The following is a 17,310-nucleotide window of genomic DNA, read 5'->3' as shown; positions in this document are numbered from 1 at the left end:
TTTATTACAAAATAGGCTATCATAAGCAAACAAACAAAGGTTATTTTGAGCTAAGTGTTATTTAAAAAATTAAGGGTCCACATTTAACAATTTATTTAACAACATAATGCTTTAAGTAACATATTACCTAAAAGGATGTATGACTTCATAGTATATTATGGTTAATGTTATCAGAATACATACAATTATATGTAACTGTGAAATACTTCAATAATAAAGTATTTCTAGACTATACCTGTCAGAAATACAATGATCAAATAAATGTATTTCTTCATGTAGTGGTGAGTATAGGAAATCAATGTATTCAATTTCTTGGAGCAAGCAAATGACTTTCCTAAAATATATATGGTATTATAGTATACCCAGAGACATTCTGTATTTTTTTGGGAAACTGAACTCTGACACCAAAATGTCAATTAGGGTGGTATTTTTGCCTGCGTAGGGCTTCACAGTGCCCCTTAAGCTGTATGCACCCCCTCTCCACACGCGCTAGCCCTGTGCTGCAACAGTCTCCATGCCCTCTTGAGTGCTGGCCCTCAGACCTGGCAGGAGGGGAACTCAGAATCATCTGCAGGGCTGTTCTTCACAATACTCTTCTTCGCCATCTTCTCTGCCCGCTTTCAGCCATGCCGCCACATACACTCGTTATTAGGTTGTGATGAGGTCCTTCTTGAAAATTTTAGGACACTGAAATCCCCTTTCTACAAGCTCATATGAACAAAACTTTTTTTTTCTTTTTTTCATTGACCAATGTTACTAAAAGCTTCAGTTTCCACTGAAATTCAAAATGGTTTAGAAATCTAAATGAAGTTTGCATATGCATATACAACACGCACAGTGTGTATGTGGGACCGTCACACGAAAAAGCGACTGTTCCGGAGAAGAAACAGCGGCCCAGTGGCCAGCCGTGAGGAGACAGACGATTGGGATGTCCCTCGCCACAGAGGAAGTGGGATGTGTACTGTGACATCTCCCGAGAAAGGATCTCCAGGCCCAAATGGTTTTATTAGAGAACTTTCCAAACATTTAAGGAAGTAGTAACACCATCTTCTAAAAATTAAATTTTAATTCTTCACAATCTCTTCCAGAAAAATAAATGAGGAGGGAGCATTTGCCAACTCACTTTATAAGGCCAATATTACTCGGGTCCCAAAAACTAGACAAAGAAACATAAAAATTATATAAAAATGATACAGATCAATATGTATCATAAACTTAGATACAAAATTTTCAATAAAATATTAGCAAATAGAATTCAGTAATACACAAAAAGAATAATATGCTACAATTAAGAATTTATTCCAAATTGTAAGACTGGTCCAACATCTGAAAATCATTTAATATAACCCACTATATCAACAGACTGAGGCAGCAAAATCATATCAATACACAACAACAACAACAAAAAGACAAAATCCAATACCCATACAGAATAAAAACTCTCAGCAAACTATGAATAAAGAACTTCCTCAACTTAATAAAAGACATTTATAAAAATCCTACTGCTATTTCATACTTGATGAAAGACTGAATGCTTTCTCCCAAAGATCAGAGCAAAATGAAAACATATTACTTTTACAAAAAAATACATAGCAAATAATTTGGAAATCTAGAGCTAAGCAAAGAATTCTTCAATTTGACAAGAAAAGGCAGAACTTTAAAACGAGAAAGTGATAAATTAGACCTCATCAAAATTAAAATCTGTTGAGGATCCCATTTTGAGCATGAAAACAAAGGCATGGACTAGAAGAAAATATTTGAAAACCACATATATGACAAAGAACTAAAATCTGCAATACAGAAAAACCTCTCAAAGCTCAGTAAAAAAAATCCAGTTAGAAACTGGCAAAAGACATGAACAGATATTTTACTGAAGAGGATATATAATGACGAATAAGCACAAGAAACAATGTTCAACAAGAGAAATAAGCACATAAAAAGATCTTCAATACCATTAGTCATTAGAGAAATGCAAAATACAACCACAATGAAATAGCACTCCATCCCTACCAAAATGGCTAAAATAAAGTAGTACCACAGCAAATGCTGGTGAGGACACAGAAAAAACTACCTCACCTACACAATGCTGGTGGGAATGCATAAGGACACAGCCACTCTGGAAAACACGGAGACAGTTTCTTTTTCTTTTTTTTAATTTCTTTTTTAAAGATTTTATTTATTTGTTTTTAGAGAGGGAAGGGAGGGAGAAAGAGAGAGAGAGAGAAACATCAATGTGCGGTTGCTGGGGGTCATAGCCTGCAACCCAGGCATGTGCCCTGACTGGGAATCGAACCTGCGACACTTTGGTTCACAGCCCGCGCTCAATCCACTGAGCTACGCCAGCCAGGGGAGACAGTTTCTGATAGAGCTGGACACGAGACCACCACACAACCCAAGCACCACACTCTGGTGTTTATCCCACAGAAATAAAACCTTCAGTTCACACAAAAATCTGTACAAGAATGTCATAGTAGTTGTATTTGTAATAGCCAAAACTACAAATGACGTTGATGTCCTTTCACAAATGGATGGTTAAATAAACTGTGGTACATCCATGCTATGGGATATTACTCAGTAATAAAAAAGAAGAAATTGTTGATGAACGCAACTATTTCAATGGATTTTGAGGGAATTATAAGAAGTAAATAAAAGCCAAACCGCAAAGATCCTACACTGTTCTGATTCCATTTCCGTTAACAGTCTTGACAAAATAGAGAAACGGAGAACTAATTCTGGAGGCGGGAAGTAGAATGGAGGTGGGAGGCGGCAATAAAGGGCAACAGCAAAGATTCTTCTGGGGGTGGGCCTGTTCTGTATTTTGACTATGTCACTACCAAACACCCCACTTGTGATATTGTACTACAGTTACACAAGATGCTGCCACTGTAGGACAATAGGTAAAAGGCACATGATTTGTCTGTTTTATTTCCTACAACTGCACATGAACCTACAATTATCTCAAAATTTAAAAAGAGCTTAAATAAAAAAACAGCATGTGTTATATATGTATTATATTTTTACTTGTCCAAAATGTTGTTTAGTATGTTCCTACTAAAAAATATTTCATACATTCCAAATCGTTTACTTCTATTTCACAGGAGGCAAGTTCTAATCACGGAAGGGATCTAAAGCTAAATGGACTTCCCTCGTAGCACAGCCACTTGATTAAACTATTCAAACAGATTATGTCTAAGGGAATACTTCGCCGTCTACAAGATATAATTAGATGAGCTACGTAGGCAATATTCAAACCCAATTCTATCATGTTCTTACCTTTGTATAGGAAATAAAGATAACAAATGTTTTTATGATTATATGTGGAATTGGTCAATACATATTTTACACAATAAAAGAATATGGGCCTCTCAATGTCATTTTCTAGAATACCATGATTTTTAGCTCACTTTTACATGCTCATAGTTATATCTGACCACAACATTGAACAACTGTTTAATTCTTATACATTGACATTAGATCTAACAGAACACATATGTAAGCATGGGATATTCATTTTTAAAGATTTTTAAATGCATTCGTTACCTGCACACCGAACACTGCCGCTGGGGCTGAAGGGCCGTGAACATGACAATCATGGAATAGTTTCGAGGCGGCGCCTTTATAAATTTCCGGAACTTATCGCCATTCATTCGGAAGATCGAGCGCCTGGAACTCCACTCCATCAGCTGCTCTACCTTTTCAGCTAAGAGATTCTGCAATTAAACACAGGAATTTAAATTTACACAGGGCTTGAGTCCTTTAGTGTGTATTTAGTATAAACAGAATCATGTGAGATTATATTTTAGCTAACATCACCTTTGGTTAAAAGTTCTTGTTTTGGTGAGTATGTTCATTGTTAATTGACCTTATATGCACAAAATAGTTCATTTTACTTTCCTTAATGATGTCAGAGGTTTATAAAAGAGATACCAAGGGTAAGATAGACTTCCACCTCCAGAAAGATGAAATAGACATGCTCTTCCCCAATTCTCCCACCAAAGACAACTGAAAACTTTGTTCATTGTATAAAAACAAGCACAAGAAGGCTTGGAAAAGTGGAAACCAAGAGGAGGACTGGCTGCAGACCTTGGACCTGAACATACACACCATGGTGGCGAGTTTGCTGGGTGGGTTTTTTTGGGTTTTTTTTTTTTTTTTGGCCTCATCTAGTCTAGACTGGTTGCTGGAGTAGTTGGCAACCTAAGAATTCCAATGGACACAGACCAAAAAATAAACATAAAAAAAAAACACCAAGAAAAGCCTGGTTTCTTTTCATAAGAGGATAAAAAAGAGGGGTGGGATGATAACAACAGCAACTGCTCTGCTCTGCTCTAGCCAGACCCCAAATCCCACCACAACCCTCACTAGCAAAGCTGAACTTGATCTTAAACTGCCCTCAAAGTTTTAACATGTGACAGCAGGGAGGAATCTCATAAATACAACAGTGTGGAATCTCATAAACACAAAGTGAGGGAAAGAAACTTATGCACAGTCTGCTGAATGGTTCTATTTACACCAAGGTCAAAAGAGAAAAAATTAATCTACTGTGCTTGGAATCAGGATGTACAGAAACCCACACAAAATGGAATATTTTTCAGTCTTCAAGAAGAAAGAAACCCTGACATTTGTGACAATATGAATGAACCTGGAAAATATTACACTAAGAGAAATAAGACCCAGAAAGATAAATATCACATGATCTCATTTATGTGTGGAATCTTAAAAAAAAGGAGAAAAATAAAAAGTAGTTAAATTCATAGTAACAGAGAGTAGCATAATGTTTACCAAAAACCTGCAGAGGGCGCGCAGCAAAGGGGAGATGCTGATCACGGGATACAAACTTCTGGTTATCAAGTGAGTAAGTTCTGGAAACCCACCCAATGTACAGCAAGGTGACAACAATAATCATCACGCACTGCACACTAGAAATTTGCTAATGGGATAGTATTCTTTAGCATTCGCACATTTAAAAAAGGTCACTATGGGAGGGAACAGACATGCTAAATAGCTGCATTGTGGTTAACCATTTCACAATGTATACATATCTGAAAACATGACATTGTGTTCCTTAAATACACACAATTTTTATTTGTCAACAGTAAGTTAAATGTACTTAATAAACACAAAGTGAATTTAAAACGTTAAGGGGACTTCTGTTTCAGAAAGATCTCTCAAGTTGCACAGCGGAGAGCGGACGGGGAGAGGGAGTGGACGGAGAAGCTGGCTGAGAGGCAGCAGAGGTCCAGGAGGAGCAGTGAAGCGATCTGAGAGCCATGCAGCATCCCAAGCGACAGGACCTGGTGACCACACAGGAGTGGGGTGGAGGAAGGAGTCAAAATGACACTGAAGTTGTTGCTTAGAGCACGTGAGTGGATGACGTTCTCACCCGGTATGACCGGGAAACACGAGCAGCAGGACAAGTGCACAAGACACTGAGTTCAGTGAGGGGTATGCTGGGCGGATGTGCCCGCGTGCTGCCGAAGGGCAGGGACCTGCGGGCTGCTCGTCCCTTCCTACACGCCAGATGCCTACGGTAGACACTAGCACACAGCACATGTCAATAAATATTTGCAGAACTGACAAATTAGAGCACACTAATTTTCTGAAAAGTAGCATTCAGAAAGTACGTTGACTTGTGTTAAATTCCCAATTACAGGCGACATTCAATACTGTATTAGTGTTAGGTGTACAGCATAGTGGTTAGACATACAACTTACAAAGTGGTTCCCCCAATCAGTCTGGTGGCCACCTGGCACCACACATAGTTATTAGAATACTATTGACTACATCCCCTATGCCGTACTTCACATTTCCTTCCGTGAGTACTGTGTCACTGCCAATCTGTGCTTTTTAATCACTTCACCTTTTCCCCCAGCCACCAACCCCGCTCCTATCTGGCAAACATCATTTATTCTCTGTGTCTATGAGTCTGCTTTGTTTGTTTCTGCTTTTCAGATTCCACGTATAAGTGAAATCATATGGTATTTGTCTTTCTCTGTGTGACTTATTTTACTTAGCATAATGCCCTCTAGGTACACGCATGTTCTTGGAAATGGTAAGATTTCACTCTTTTTATGGCCAAGTAATGTTCCACTGTATATATGGACCCCATCTTCTTTATCCAACCCTCTATCGATGGATACTTAGGCTACTTCCCTGTCTTGGCTATTATAAATCATGTTGCAATGAACACAGGGATGCGTATATTTTTTTGAATTAGTGTTTTGAATTTATACAGAGAGATACCCAGAAGTGGAATTGCCGGGTCATACGGCAGTTCTATTTTTGACCTGAGGAAACTCCATACTGTTTCCCACAGTGGCCGCACCCGTCTGCAATCCCACCAACACAGCGCCAGGGTTCCCTTCTCTCCACATCCGTACTGACACTTGCTGTTTGCTGACTTACTGATGCCAGCCACACTGCCCGCCATGTGGTGATACCTCACTGAGGTTTTAATTTGCATTTCTCTGATCATTAGGATCACTGAGCATCTTGTCATATGTCTACTGGCCACCTGTATGTTCTATTGAATAAATGTCTACTCAGGGCTTCTGCCCATTTTTTCATTGGGTTGCTTTTTATTTATTTTGAGTGTTAAGTTGTATGAGTCCTTTATAAAGTCTGGATATTAACTCCTTATCGGATTTATCATTGGTAGGTTGTCTTTTTGTTTTGTTGGTTTCCTTTGCTGTGCAAAAACATTTTAGTTTAATGTAGTCCCATTTGTTTATTTTTCCTTTGCCTGAGGAGCTGTATCATATATACAGATATAGAGATACATCATGTATAGCACGATATACATATACATATATACATGCATGTATATATATGAGCAACATTACTAAAAGCCATGTCAAAGAGTTTATCGCCTATGTTTTCTTTTAGGAGTTTTATGGTTTCGGGCCTTACATTTAAGTCTGTTGCCCACTCTGAGTTTACTCTTGTACGTGGTGGGAGAAAGCAGCCTAGTCCCACTGTTTGGTATGTTACCTGTCCAGCTTTCCCACCATTTACCGCAGACATTGTTTTTACCCCATTGGATATCCTTGCCTCCTTTGACATAGATTATTTGACCATATAGGTATGGGCTTATTTCTGGGCTCTCCGTTCTGCTCCCCTGATCTACTCAACACAGTAGTGAGCGTATATGACAGATCCACAGCTAACATCACACTCCACGGTGAAAGGCTACAAACACATTCCTGAAGATCAGGAATAAAGCAAGATGTTCACTTTCACCACTTTCATTCAACACAGTCCTAGACACGGAATTCAGACAAGAAGAAATGAAAGGGATCCAAATTGGAAAGGAAGAAGTAAAACTGTTGTTATTTGTAGATGACATGATACTGCATACAGAGAGCCCTCAAGATTACATTAGGAACTACTAGAGCTCATAAATTCATTCAGTAAAGTAACAGGACACAAAACATTCAGAAATCAGATGCGCTTTTATACACCAATAATGAACTATCAGAAATAAAGAAAACAATCCCATCTGCAATGGTATAAAAAATGAAATACCTAGGAATACATTTAAATGAGGTACAAGACCTGCAGAGACAATTATAAGATACCTCATATATCTCATCCCTGGAATGGAGTACCTAAAAAAAATCAGTATTTTTCTTAATGTATTTCTTCCATAGTTCTAACATGAAGACTAATTTGAGACGCCACTGCTTTATTCAATCTCAGAAACATGGTGCTTTTTTTATATCACCAGGCCTAGCACAAAAGAAACACGTCCCTCACCCTTCTTCTGCTGTCACTTCTTAGTGAGCTTCTGTTGTTCCACTGAACCAGCTCATGCAAGGATTCTTCCATCAGGCCACCTAGGGACTAGCAGTCCCTCCTTCGGAGAAACTCTACCAGAGCACGCACCACATTTCTCATATGGCTGCCTCTCCCCATCCAGTCTCAGTTCCTCAGGGGCAAAAATCATGCCTTGTGACCTTGGCAGCCCCAGATTCTTGAAAAGTCCAAAGGACATGATAGATGCTGAAGCTGTATGTAACTGAAGTAGGAGTTCTGCCACCCTTTAATTAGAAGTTTTTAACTAATGATTTAGGAGATACTTTTAAATTCTCTCTACAAAAGCAATATAAAGATAGGAGAGAACCAAAAACATCTCTGAGCTCTAGTAGTTTTTTTCTTTTTTAAGATTTTATTTTTAGAGAAAGGGGAAGGAGAAAGAGAGAGAGGAACATCAGAGTGTGGTTGCCTCTAGCGTGCTCCCTGCTGGGGACCTGGCTCACAACCCAGGCATGTGCCCCAGCTGGGAGTCAAACCAGTGACCTGTTGATTCACAGGCCCGTGCTCAATCCCCGGACCTGCACCAGCTAGGGTGAGCTCTAGTAGTTTTAACATATTTAAATTTACTTTAAAATCACTAAAAGAGATTGGTAGTCTATAAACACATGTCGGAGGCAAATTTCTAAGAGCTTAAATTTTATACACAAATTTATAAACTTCTAAAATAGAAATTAATCAAGAATATTTCTACTTTTCTTGGCATATTCATTTCTGAACCTATTCCCACAATATACTAGGTTAGTTACTGTTACTCACTTTCCACCCATAAGGAGCCAAGTGATCAGTATTCACATCTCTTGCCTCAAGCAACTCACCCCTGTTTAGAGTCAACAACCCAAGAGTCAGAAGCACCTGAAACTGCTAGAGGATGTGTGGCTTTGACTCACTATTTGAGAAGCCTCGCATCTGTGCGCACTAAAAACCTCTAACAGGTCACTGTTGACGGCATCATTTCTGAATGTTCTCATCTTTGCACACCAGAGAAACACTAGAAGGTATACAATAAACTATGTTAACTATATCGACGGTCTTTATAAGCAAAGAAAACCATAAACCTGTTGAAGCGGAATTAAAACTTGTGCCTTCCCACTTCGCGAATGTCAACGTATCATCACTGATCAAGAGTCAATGATAATAATGAACCACATTCATTACGGAAATCACAAAAATTACACTTATTTTTAAAATGGAGCATTATCATCCATGCCTTAACCTGAGGCTCATAATCAACAAGAAGAAAGAACTACTTAATGAGGGCTTCCAATACGTCAAGTACCACACTAGACACCCAGCATTGTCACGTGCCAACCAGCACCCCTATTACACAGAGAAAAAAACTCAGGGTCAGAGAACCTAAGTTACTTACTCAAGATCAAAATGGCAAGCAATTAACTAGGGAATCGAACTCAGTTTTTCTCTTGTCACTTCCTATACTGTTTTCTCCATGGAATGGTTCATGTATGTGGGTGTTACATGTTTGTGTGTGATAACGCTGTCTGTACCCCATCCCCATCACATACACAGTCTTAAAAACCTGCGGGACTATGTAAACAAAAGTAGACTTTTCTACACAGTAAGGCAGTTTATTTTAAAAGTTCCTCTAATTTAATTCCCTGGCTAGGCCTAGAAAGTAATTCTTTGTAAGCATGCATCATTTAGGGTAAAAACTAGGCCAGATAAACAAATTAATTTGTAGTTTCCAGTTGCTTAAAGGTTTTAAGATAATATAGGAAAATGCATTTAAACAGTGCCAATACACTTGAAGAACATAATAGCAAAAACACTGTGCATCATCAAGTGCCAGATTCTCTCTTCAGGAAGTAGTACAGAAGGAATCGATCGGTCAGCTTTGTACAGGAGAAAAAAAGGACTAGGCAGGGAGGTTTTGGGGACATTCACACTCTCAGAAGCAACTATTATAAAGAAGGGTGAGCTCATTCTCCAAGGAAAATGTTACGAGTGCTGTAGTAGAAATATTCCGTAAGTAATGAAAATCTGATTCGTGTGAATTCAATGATCTGAGAAAGAATCACAGGTTGAACCAGTCTCCAATAGGGTTTATTCTACTGTTACCGTTGCATTCCTCTGTGACAGCACTATGGCCTGTTGTAGGACAAGGTTGGGTGCGTTTGTCCCTTCAAAATATTTCCACTTCCAGGGCCATTTGTACTTCTCTCTGCTGGGATTTTGTCCTTCCCACTACCATTCACTTCGTCAGAATGAGTTTCCACCATCTTCTCTGTTTGGTTGTCCCCCTTGGTGAAAGGAACGGTCATGGATCCTAATGCCCTGTTCCCACTGGAGAATGAAACAAGTTTAAAAAAAATCATTCCTAAGGGAATTCTGTGTATTCTGGGGACCACAGAAGCATGCAAAAGATGGACTACAATGCAGCCTTAGAAAACTGAGAAGGCACCACATGTCTGTTTTAAAACTGAAAAAGAATTGGATGGCTGAAATTCACATGGTGATTCTTCATTAACATGCACTGTGACCTGACCAAATTATTTCTCTGAATCTCAGTTCCTACATCTCTAAATTTGACATAATATCTCACAATGATGTCGGTAAAATTAAGTGAATGAATGTATAGAAAACTCATAGCACATCATCCCGCAAAGGACAGGCACTCAAATTCTGTTCCCTTCTCTTCAAGACGATTTCTGTCAGCAACAGTGATCAGACTGCTAGAGGAACATCTACAGTGAGGATTTTTAAAATCTCATTAATACCTTAAATCTTAGAGCTGCCAAATGTTTTCTCAGCACTTATTTCATGACAAGCACTGTGCTCAATTTATAAATAAGCACTGCAGATTACTAATTACTTGACAAGCACTGTGTTAAATTTATGGAACACGAACAGGGAAGGAGTACAGCAGATCCTAGTCACGAGACCCTACAGCAATGAAGCTCGAGCAGTAAAAAATATTACTGACATTGATGTTATGGTCGTGGCTTTGCTGTTAAGTGGCTCAGTGCCAGCTCAGATGGGACAGCATGCAAGATTGTATTTCTGTGAACACTGACTGGTTGGCAATGGCCACTTAAATTTAGCACCGAGGAAACGGAGCCTGGTACTATGTAAAGAGCATGTGAGCCGTCTGCTACTGGCATGAGGCTGGGAAATAGGAACACGGGTGTCATAAGTCCACCATATTTAAAAAGGAAAAAGATACCTAATACTTAAAATCTTCAAGAAAAAACCCTGTCCTTACCTATTACATTGTAAAAAGCAAGGGCTAGCAGGTCCCACCTATTCATGAAGTTAAGATAGTCAGTTATATTAACTATAGGTGCCCAGCCATCTGTCTTATATTTTTACCTTAATGTTTTTTAAAAAGCTGAATTTTAAGGCAATTCACTATAATAAACAAATTGGTCCTTGACATATGATATTACTCAAATTTTCTCATTTTTGACAAACCAGTTCATAAAAATACAAAGAAATAATACATTTCAGAACACAACTATAATAAAATAGCTCATTCCAAAATGAAGCTTACACACAAAAAAAAGTCTCACTAATCTAATACTTGTATAGTCATATATCTGTTTCCAGCCTTTGATCCCTAGGGACCTTTAATGATGACCAGAGGCACCAAAACACAGATGGATGTGGTCTCACGTCTTGAACAAAAGAGACCCCCTCCAGAGGAACAGCCATTCACGTGCCCACGCACCCCTCTCTCACAGTGTTTACTCGGGTGCTCACTGCCACCACAGTACCCATGACACAGTTTGTCCAGTGACTCACCGGACACAGACTTGGGGTGAGAATGGGAAGTACCAGCTGAAGGCAGCTCTTGATGACACACGGAAACGTCACAACCCTGCCGTCCCCTTGTGTTTTATCAGAGTCTTTACTTTTCTAGACTTCACCCTCCAGGAGGCACACTCAACGCCTGCCGGTGAATCCAAGAGAAGTGGCCAGATGCGTGCTGTTTGCATCTGGGAGAAAACTGATCTTCGGTTCCTGAAATTATGTGATCCTAAAAATACTTACTCACTTTCCTTAATATTATACAATTCTCAGATTTGAATAAAATATAAACAGCAATTATCACAGATCAATCACTACATCACCCAATGAACATTAAAAAAAATGTTCGATGTTCAATGAAGATCACCAATAGCCTTACGAGCACCCAGAAGACCGCAGTGAGCCACACAATAAATAAGGAAATAGACTATTTTGACGGAAAACATAAAGTGCATGTAGTACCCATGCCATAAAGAGGGCATCGATTCCAACAAGTACTTTAATCAGTTAAGAGCTCAGCAAATTATGGCACCTCTGCAGGAAACGTAACACTCTCCTGGAAAATCTCACCTCCCAGTACTTCACAGGTGAAAGAGTACGAGACTCAAAATCCTTTACATAAATCCAGCCCTTTGAAATTAAAAGAAAGGAGCAGTGGACACCCTCAGACCTATCCGCCTGGCCTGTGTCGAGCACATCAGAGAGAACCCAGCGCTCAGTCCCTAAAAGCTGGTGTGTGGGCAGAGTCTCACACGCACTTTTTTTAAGCCCAACGTGTCAAAGAGGGTAGCACCTCATTTTACTCACATCTAAATGAAAAATGTAGACATCGAGTTATTTGAGAAAACTCTTATTCAAATGTTCAATTTTGTTTAGAAAGGACAAACCTTCCATTGATGGTGCTGCAGTATCCAGTTAAGTGAACCATCTCCAGAGACACAGTAAAGTGTGTCCAGTAACCCTCCTGTGCTTAGTGGCTTTACCAGCCTGACCTCGCCTCAGGAAACGTCCCTGAAGAAAGATCCACAGGTGGCTGCTTTGTATCCCTCAAGGCATCCTAAACTTGGCTAGCTCCAGACCCGCCCTTTATTTTCAAGTATCGAACCTGTAGACTATTTATTCACTGGTTCAAAAGTGGAAAGAATATTATAAAGAAAGCAACTGTTTCCTAAACTTGTATATTTAAAGTATATATAATTGGTATTTTATATGTGTATAGGATATATAGTGAACTTAAGAATTACTGTGGCAAAATTTAAAACTAATAATTCAAGAATTTAATAGTAATTTAACTATTTATGATTTAATTTACAAGAAAGCAACACATTTACTTACATAAAGACATCAATATAAATTATGCACTGAAAAATATCAGAATTCTTCCTCCATAAGAAGCTTAACTCACCCATGGCAATAATAAATTTTAAGAATCGTACCATTAAATGCTGTTATACCTTAATTTTATTAGAGAGGTCTTTGTACAGTATTTTGAAAATTTTGTACTTGACACTAGTAATAATAAAACTAGATTAATGAATGTATAAAATTATATAAATTCAGGTATATTGGATATAAATCTCATCCCCAAAGTGTAAGGTCCTACACAAAATCATTGATACAAAATACATTAAACTGATTATACTGGTTAATTTATTAATCAGACCTTTTAAAACATACCCTAAAAATTTCAAAAAGAAAACAACCTAAGCATTGTTATATAGTTAATAGCAATAAAAATAAAAATAGAGCACATTAAAATAATGAAATATTAGGGACTGAAATCATACATATGTGGTCTATAACTAATGAAAAGAGTCTACCAAAAGTGAAAAGAGAATGGAGCGATAATTACAACTACACAAGTTTATCTACAAATAAATCATAAAGTCATGTGTACAGTCAGAAATAAGGGTGTTTTTTTTTCAGAATTGGGAGTTATTGTTTTATTTTTTTACTAAAAAGTGAAGAGGTTTTGACTGTTGATTTTGGGTTTCTATAAAAATTCACATGGCTCTCCGTGTGACTGTTTTTCACTGTAAAATTGCATAAATACAATGCTCTCCTGTCAGGAGACAGCATCATTAGAATTTCGATCGCTGAGGGATCAAAATACAAAGTCACTTTGATAAGGGACAGTCACAAACGAGGCTAAATAAGCATCCCATGTTTATTCCATTGCATTCGTTTCTGTCGCCATCTTTCTTGAACTCTGTATCTTTCTGTTAGATATTTCCTGTTGTATAAAGAAATACCGCACTTTAAAACAGGTACCAGTTCCAAAGGACCATGGCAGCTGTGAGAGCGGAAAAGAACCGCCTCTTGCAGCTGCACACAGCCGTCTGGCCTCACTCCCTTGGGAGTGCAGGTCCAGGCAAGAAGGCCATTACCAGTGTCAGTGAGCAGAGCAGATACCCCGTCATAACAACACATTATATTGCAAAACAGTCTGTACTGCCCTAGAAGGCAGGTTTGTAGAGAACCCCTCACTACTGATAGCAACCTACTATGTGTCACAGCTAAAGAAAACATTTTACTACGAGAATACGTAAAAACAAAAACATCAATTATTTATACACTGCAAAATTGAGAGATGATTTTTTCTTAGCAAGTTTATTCCTAAGTCACACAAACTAATCAGTAAAATCTGTGATGGTTAAATTATTAAAACCAAGAAAAATTAAATGAACTCCAACAGAAAACAGGCCAAGAGCAAAGTTTTAAGTGTACTGAAAATGTTTTCCAATGCCTTTCATCAACGTAAATTCTATTTGGCCTACCAAATTACTTCCAAATGGCAGGAGCAAGTCAAATATTTTGGGTAGAGCAAAAGCTTTGCCTGGTTATTTTGTATAAAAGACATTAAAATGGTCACGGCTACCTACTAACTCAAATCTGTAGTACCAGCACAGGCGCAGACACTGGAAGCCCCCACATCTCCACAGAGACTTCTCACGTGGGGCTTTACATAGAAGTCACCGCGGAACATTGGAGAAAATACCCTACCTTCATGCCAGCCCCCAGGGCAGAATGAGGTGCCCCTACTATTGTTCCATTTATCCCTTTAATATCAAGACCGTATCATATTGAAATATACTGGTTATTAAAAGGACAAAAGTAATGTAAGGTAGCAAAGCAAGCAAAAAATTAACGAATTCAGTACAAATTAGACCCTTTGGGATGGGGGGAACTACTTGAGGATGAGCTCCAACCAGGAGATAAATCAAAATAAAGAACTCCGGAAAGGAGAAGCTGTCAGTGAACTTCCATTTTACTGGACGTGCAGAAATAGAAGGAACAGAACACTCTCATGGCTGACACGGTCCTTCAGTCCTTGGTCCAGCCACCTGTCCCCACCCACTTGGGGCAGACATACCCTTTTTAAAACCTAGTGTATAAAACCTAGTCACACCTCGCTACTGTGATCAGAGACAGCAGCTCAGGACAAACACTTATCATTAAAACTTGGAAGCAGTGTGTCTATAAGGCCCCATGTTTAGTGCTAATATTCATTTGGTAAAAATATTATACAAATATTTTGTTTCATTTAACTCACAAATGTCATGGTATATTAAAAATACCACTATAAAATGTTAAGGGACACAACATGGATATACACGGGTATAATCTTTCAAGGTCTCCCAAATGATACACATAAAATGTTAATGAGTTCACCCTTTAGTGAAGCAATAACACTTCCAACAACATCTCCTGAAGAAATCACCAGTCATGGCACACGTGCTTATGTAAAAGGATATTCACTGCACCACTGTTCGTAATTGCAAATATTTGTTAATCTTATATGTGCCTGTGAAAAGAAGATTGGTTAATCACAGCATGGCACAGAATAGAACTCTATTATAGCCATTAATGAGATGAGACAGACTCACCTAAGAGGATATTCACAATTTACCTTTAAGTAATTGATAGTAATACTTATCAGAATTTTGTTTAAAGTACTAATTCATATTTCGAAATACATGAGTTGTGCCTATTTGCTCAACTTATTTCACATACATGCCAAATATCTGAAATGATATACAGCTAACTGGTTTACTTCTAGAGGAGAAGGTTACAGGGGTACGTTCATTTCTACTTTATAAATTTCTATGTTGTTTGGAATGTACATCTGCATCCCCTAATGAACAGCAGAACAACAGTCACCACCCCCTGGAAAGAGACAGGGAAAGAGACATCCAGAAAGAGCAGCTGAAGGATGCGACACTGCGACACCTCCGAGAGGAAATGGTGCATGTAGCCGGGCAGGGCATCAGTGACCACATGCCTCTTTGCCGGCCCTGCACTAATCTTCCCATCTATTGACTGATTCTACTCTTTTGAAAGCTACACTCACTTCGCTTCAATCTAATCCTCACTCTTGGTCAGACTGGTATTTGAGAAAACGAGGATGTTTCATTATATTCTAACTTGCAGGTACCACTACATTTATCTTTACTGATGAATACCTTAGGTCATTTCAGAAAAATTACCTGGAATATGTATCAAAAGTTCTTCCATAACCAGGGTTTTATGTATCTCTTTACTAAGACTGAAGAAAGCAATCCCAGAAATTTTCAAATCTGATTTAGTGAACCATTAGAGAAAAGACAAACAAAAACCCAATATAAGCTCAACAAATAAAACCATTTTTCCTGGGTCTAGCAAAATACAGTTTTGAGTTTTTCTGGTGATAAACAGGCCAGAAATAGACAAATGAAGTTATTTCAGAGTAACACAATCCTAAACATTAATGGAGTTCCCATTCTGCTACCACAATCGTCCACCACTATCCAAAGGCTCACTTTTGCAATCTAAATACAAGAGCAAAAAGAAACAAATCCTGACGTCTAATGTCCTCTTCCAATACCATATTGAAACTTTTACATCAAAATTTTGTTTTAAAAAACAAACCTATGCATGTTAACACATATAGGAATAATTCATTTATCTCCATTGCTGTAGAGAATCCCTTCATATTAATTTTTTTCTATTTCTCTTAATGATGGCCATACATGTTTTTTTCCCAATTATTTTTTAATCTTATAAACAATGCTACACACACTCCATTATTTAACCCGCAGTTCTCATCAACATGTCTAACCCCTCCTCATTAGTCAGGACCAAGTTCAGTTAATTGCCTGACTCCGAAACCTTTCCAGCTCTCAGCACACAGAGACAGGGACTCACCCTTACAGATCGGAAAGTGACTCCCCCATGCAGACCAGGTTGTCTGTGTGAGTTTGCGGATACGCCTCCCTTGCTCAACAGAGTCTCCGAGTAGCACGTGCTCGCTTCGCCTTTCGATTCCCCCGAGACTGTAACCACCGGTACGAGTGCTAGTACACATTTCACAAGTTATCAATGAGTTAAAACACATAAAGAATTACAGAAAATGCCTGTAAGTTGAATCTTCCCCCACTTTTACAATATAACACGAAGAGAAAGAAAACAAAACATTCCTTGCCTCCTTGATCGGTCTGCCAGTTAAGTCAACGCTTTGCTGAGATTAGCAATTTTAACGACCTATCAAGTGTGTATGCCTTAAACCAAAGAAATAACACGGGGGAAAAAGAGAGCTACTGTAAGATGGTACACATTACAGTTGTTACTTATTTTAAATCACTAAAAATATTTTATGCCATATATTAATGAACAATTAAATAATTTTGACAGGTCCTAGCAATTTTGTTGGGCAGCACAACTACCACAGATGCTAGATGCATGTTCTTCACATAA

General features: G+C 38.4%; 1 protein-coding gene across 3 annotated transcripts in view; it reads right to left on the bottom strand.

Moving 5' to 3' along the window:
- TUSC3 (tumor suppressor candidate 3) overlaps positions 1 to 17,310 on the bottom strand; it is a 116,469-nt gene that overhangs the window by 86,737 nt on the left and 12,422 nt on the right. For all 3 annotated transcript variants that reach the window (XR_004899973.1, XM_028527041.2, XM_036011674.1), the window contains exon 2: positions 3,541 to 3,710. Coding sequence is in view for 2 of the 3 variants with exons in the window: in XM_028527041.2 (XP_028382842.1) it covers positions 3,541 to 3,710 (170 nt within the window). In the remaining variant the exon portion in view is untranslated. The remainder of the gene's footprint in view (positions 1 to 3,540; positions 3,711 to 17,310) is intronic.

The sequence above is a fragment of the Phyllostomus discolor genome, chromosome 11 (assembly GCF_004126475.2).
Source record: "Phyllostomus discolor isolate MPI-MPIP mPhyDis1 chromosome 11, mPhyDis1.pri.v3, whole genome shotgun sequence".
Taxonomy (NCBI): Eukaryota; Metazoa; Chordata; class Mammalia; order Chiroptera; family Phyllostomidae; genus Phyllostomus; species Phyllostomus discolor.
This window is presented reverse-complemented; position numbering and strand designations above follow the sequence as displayed.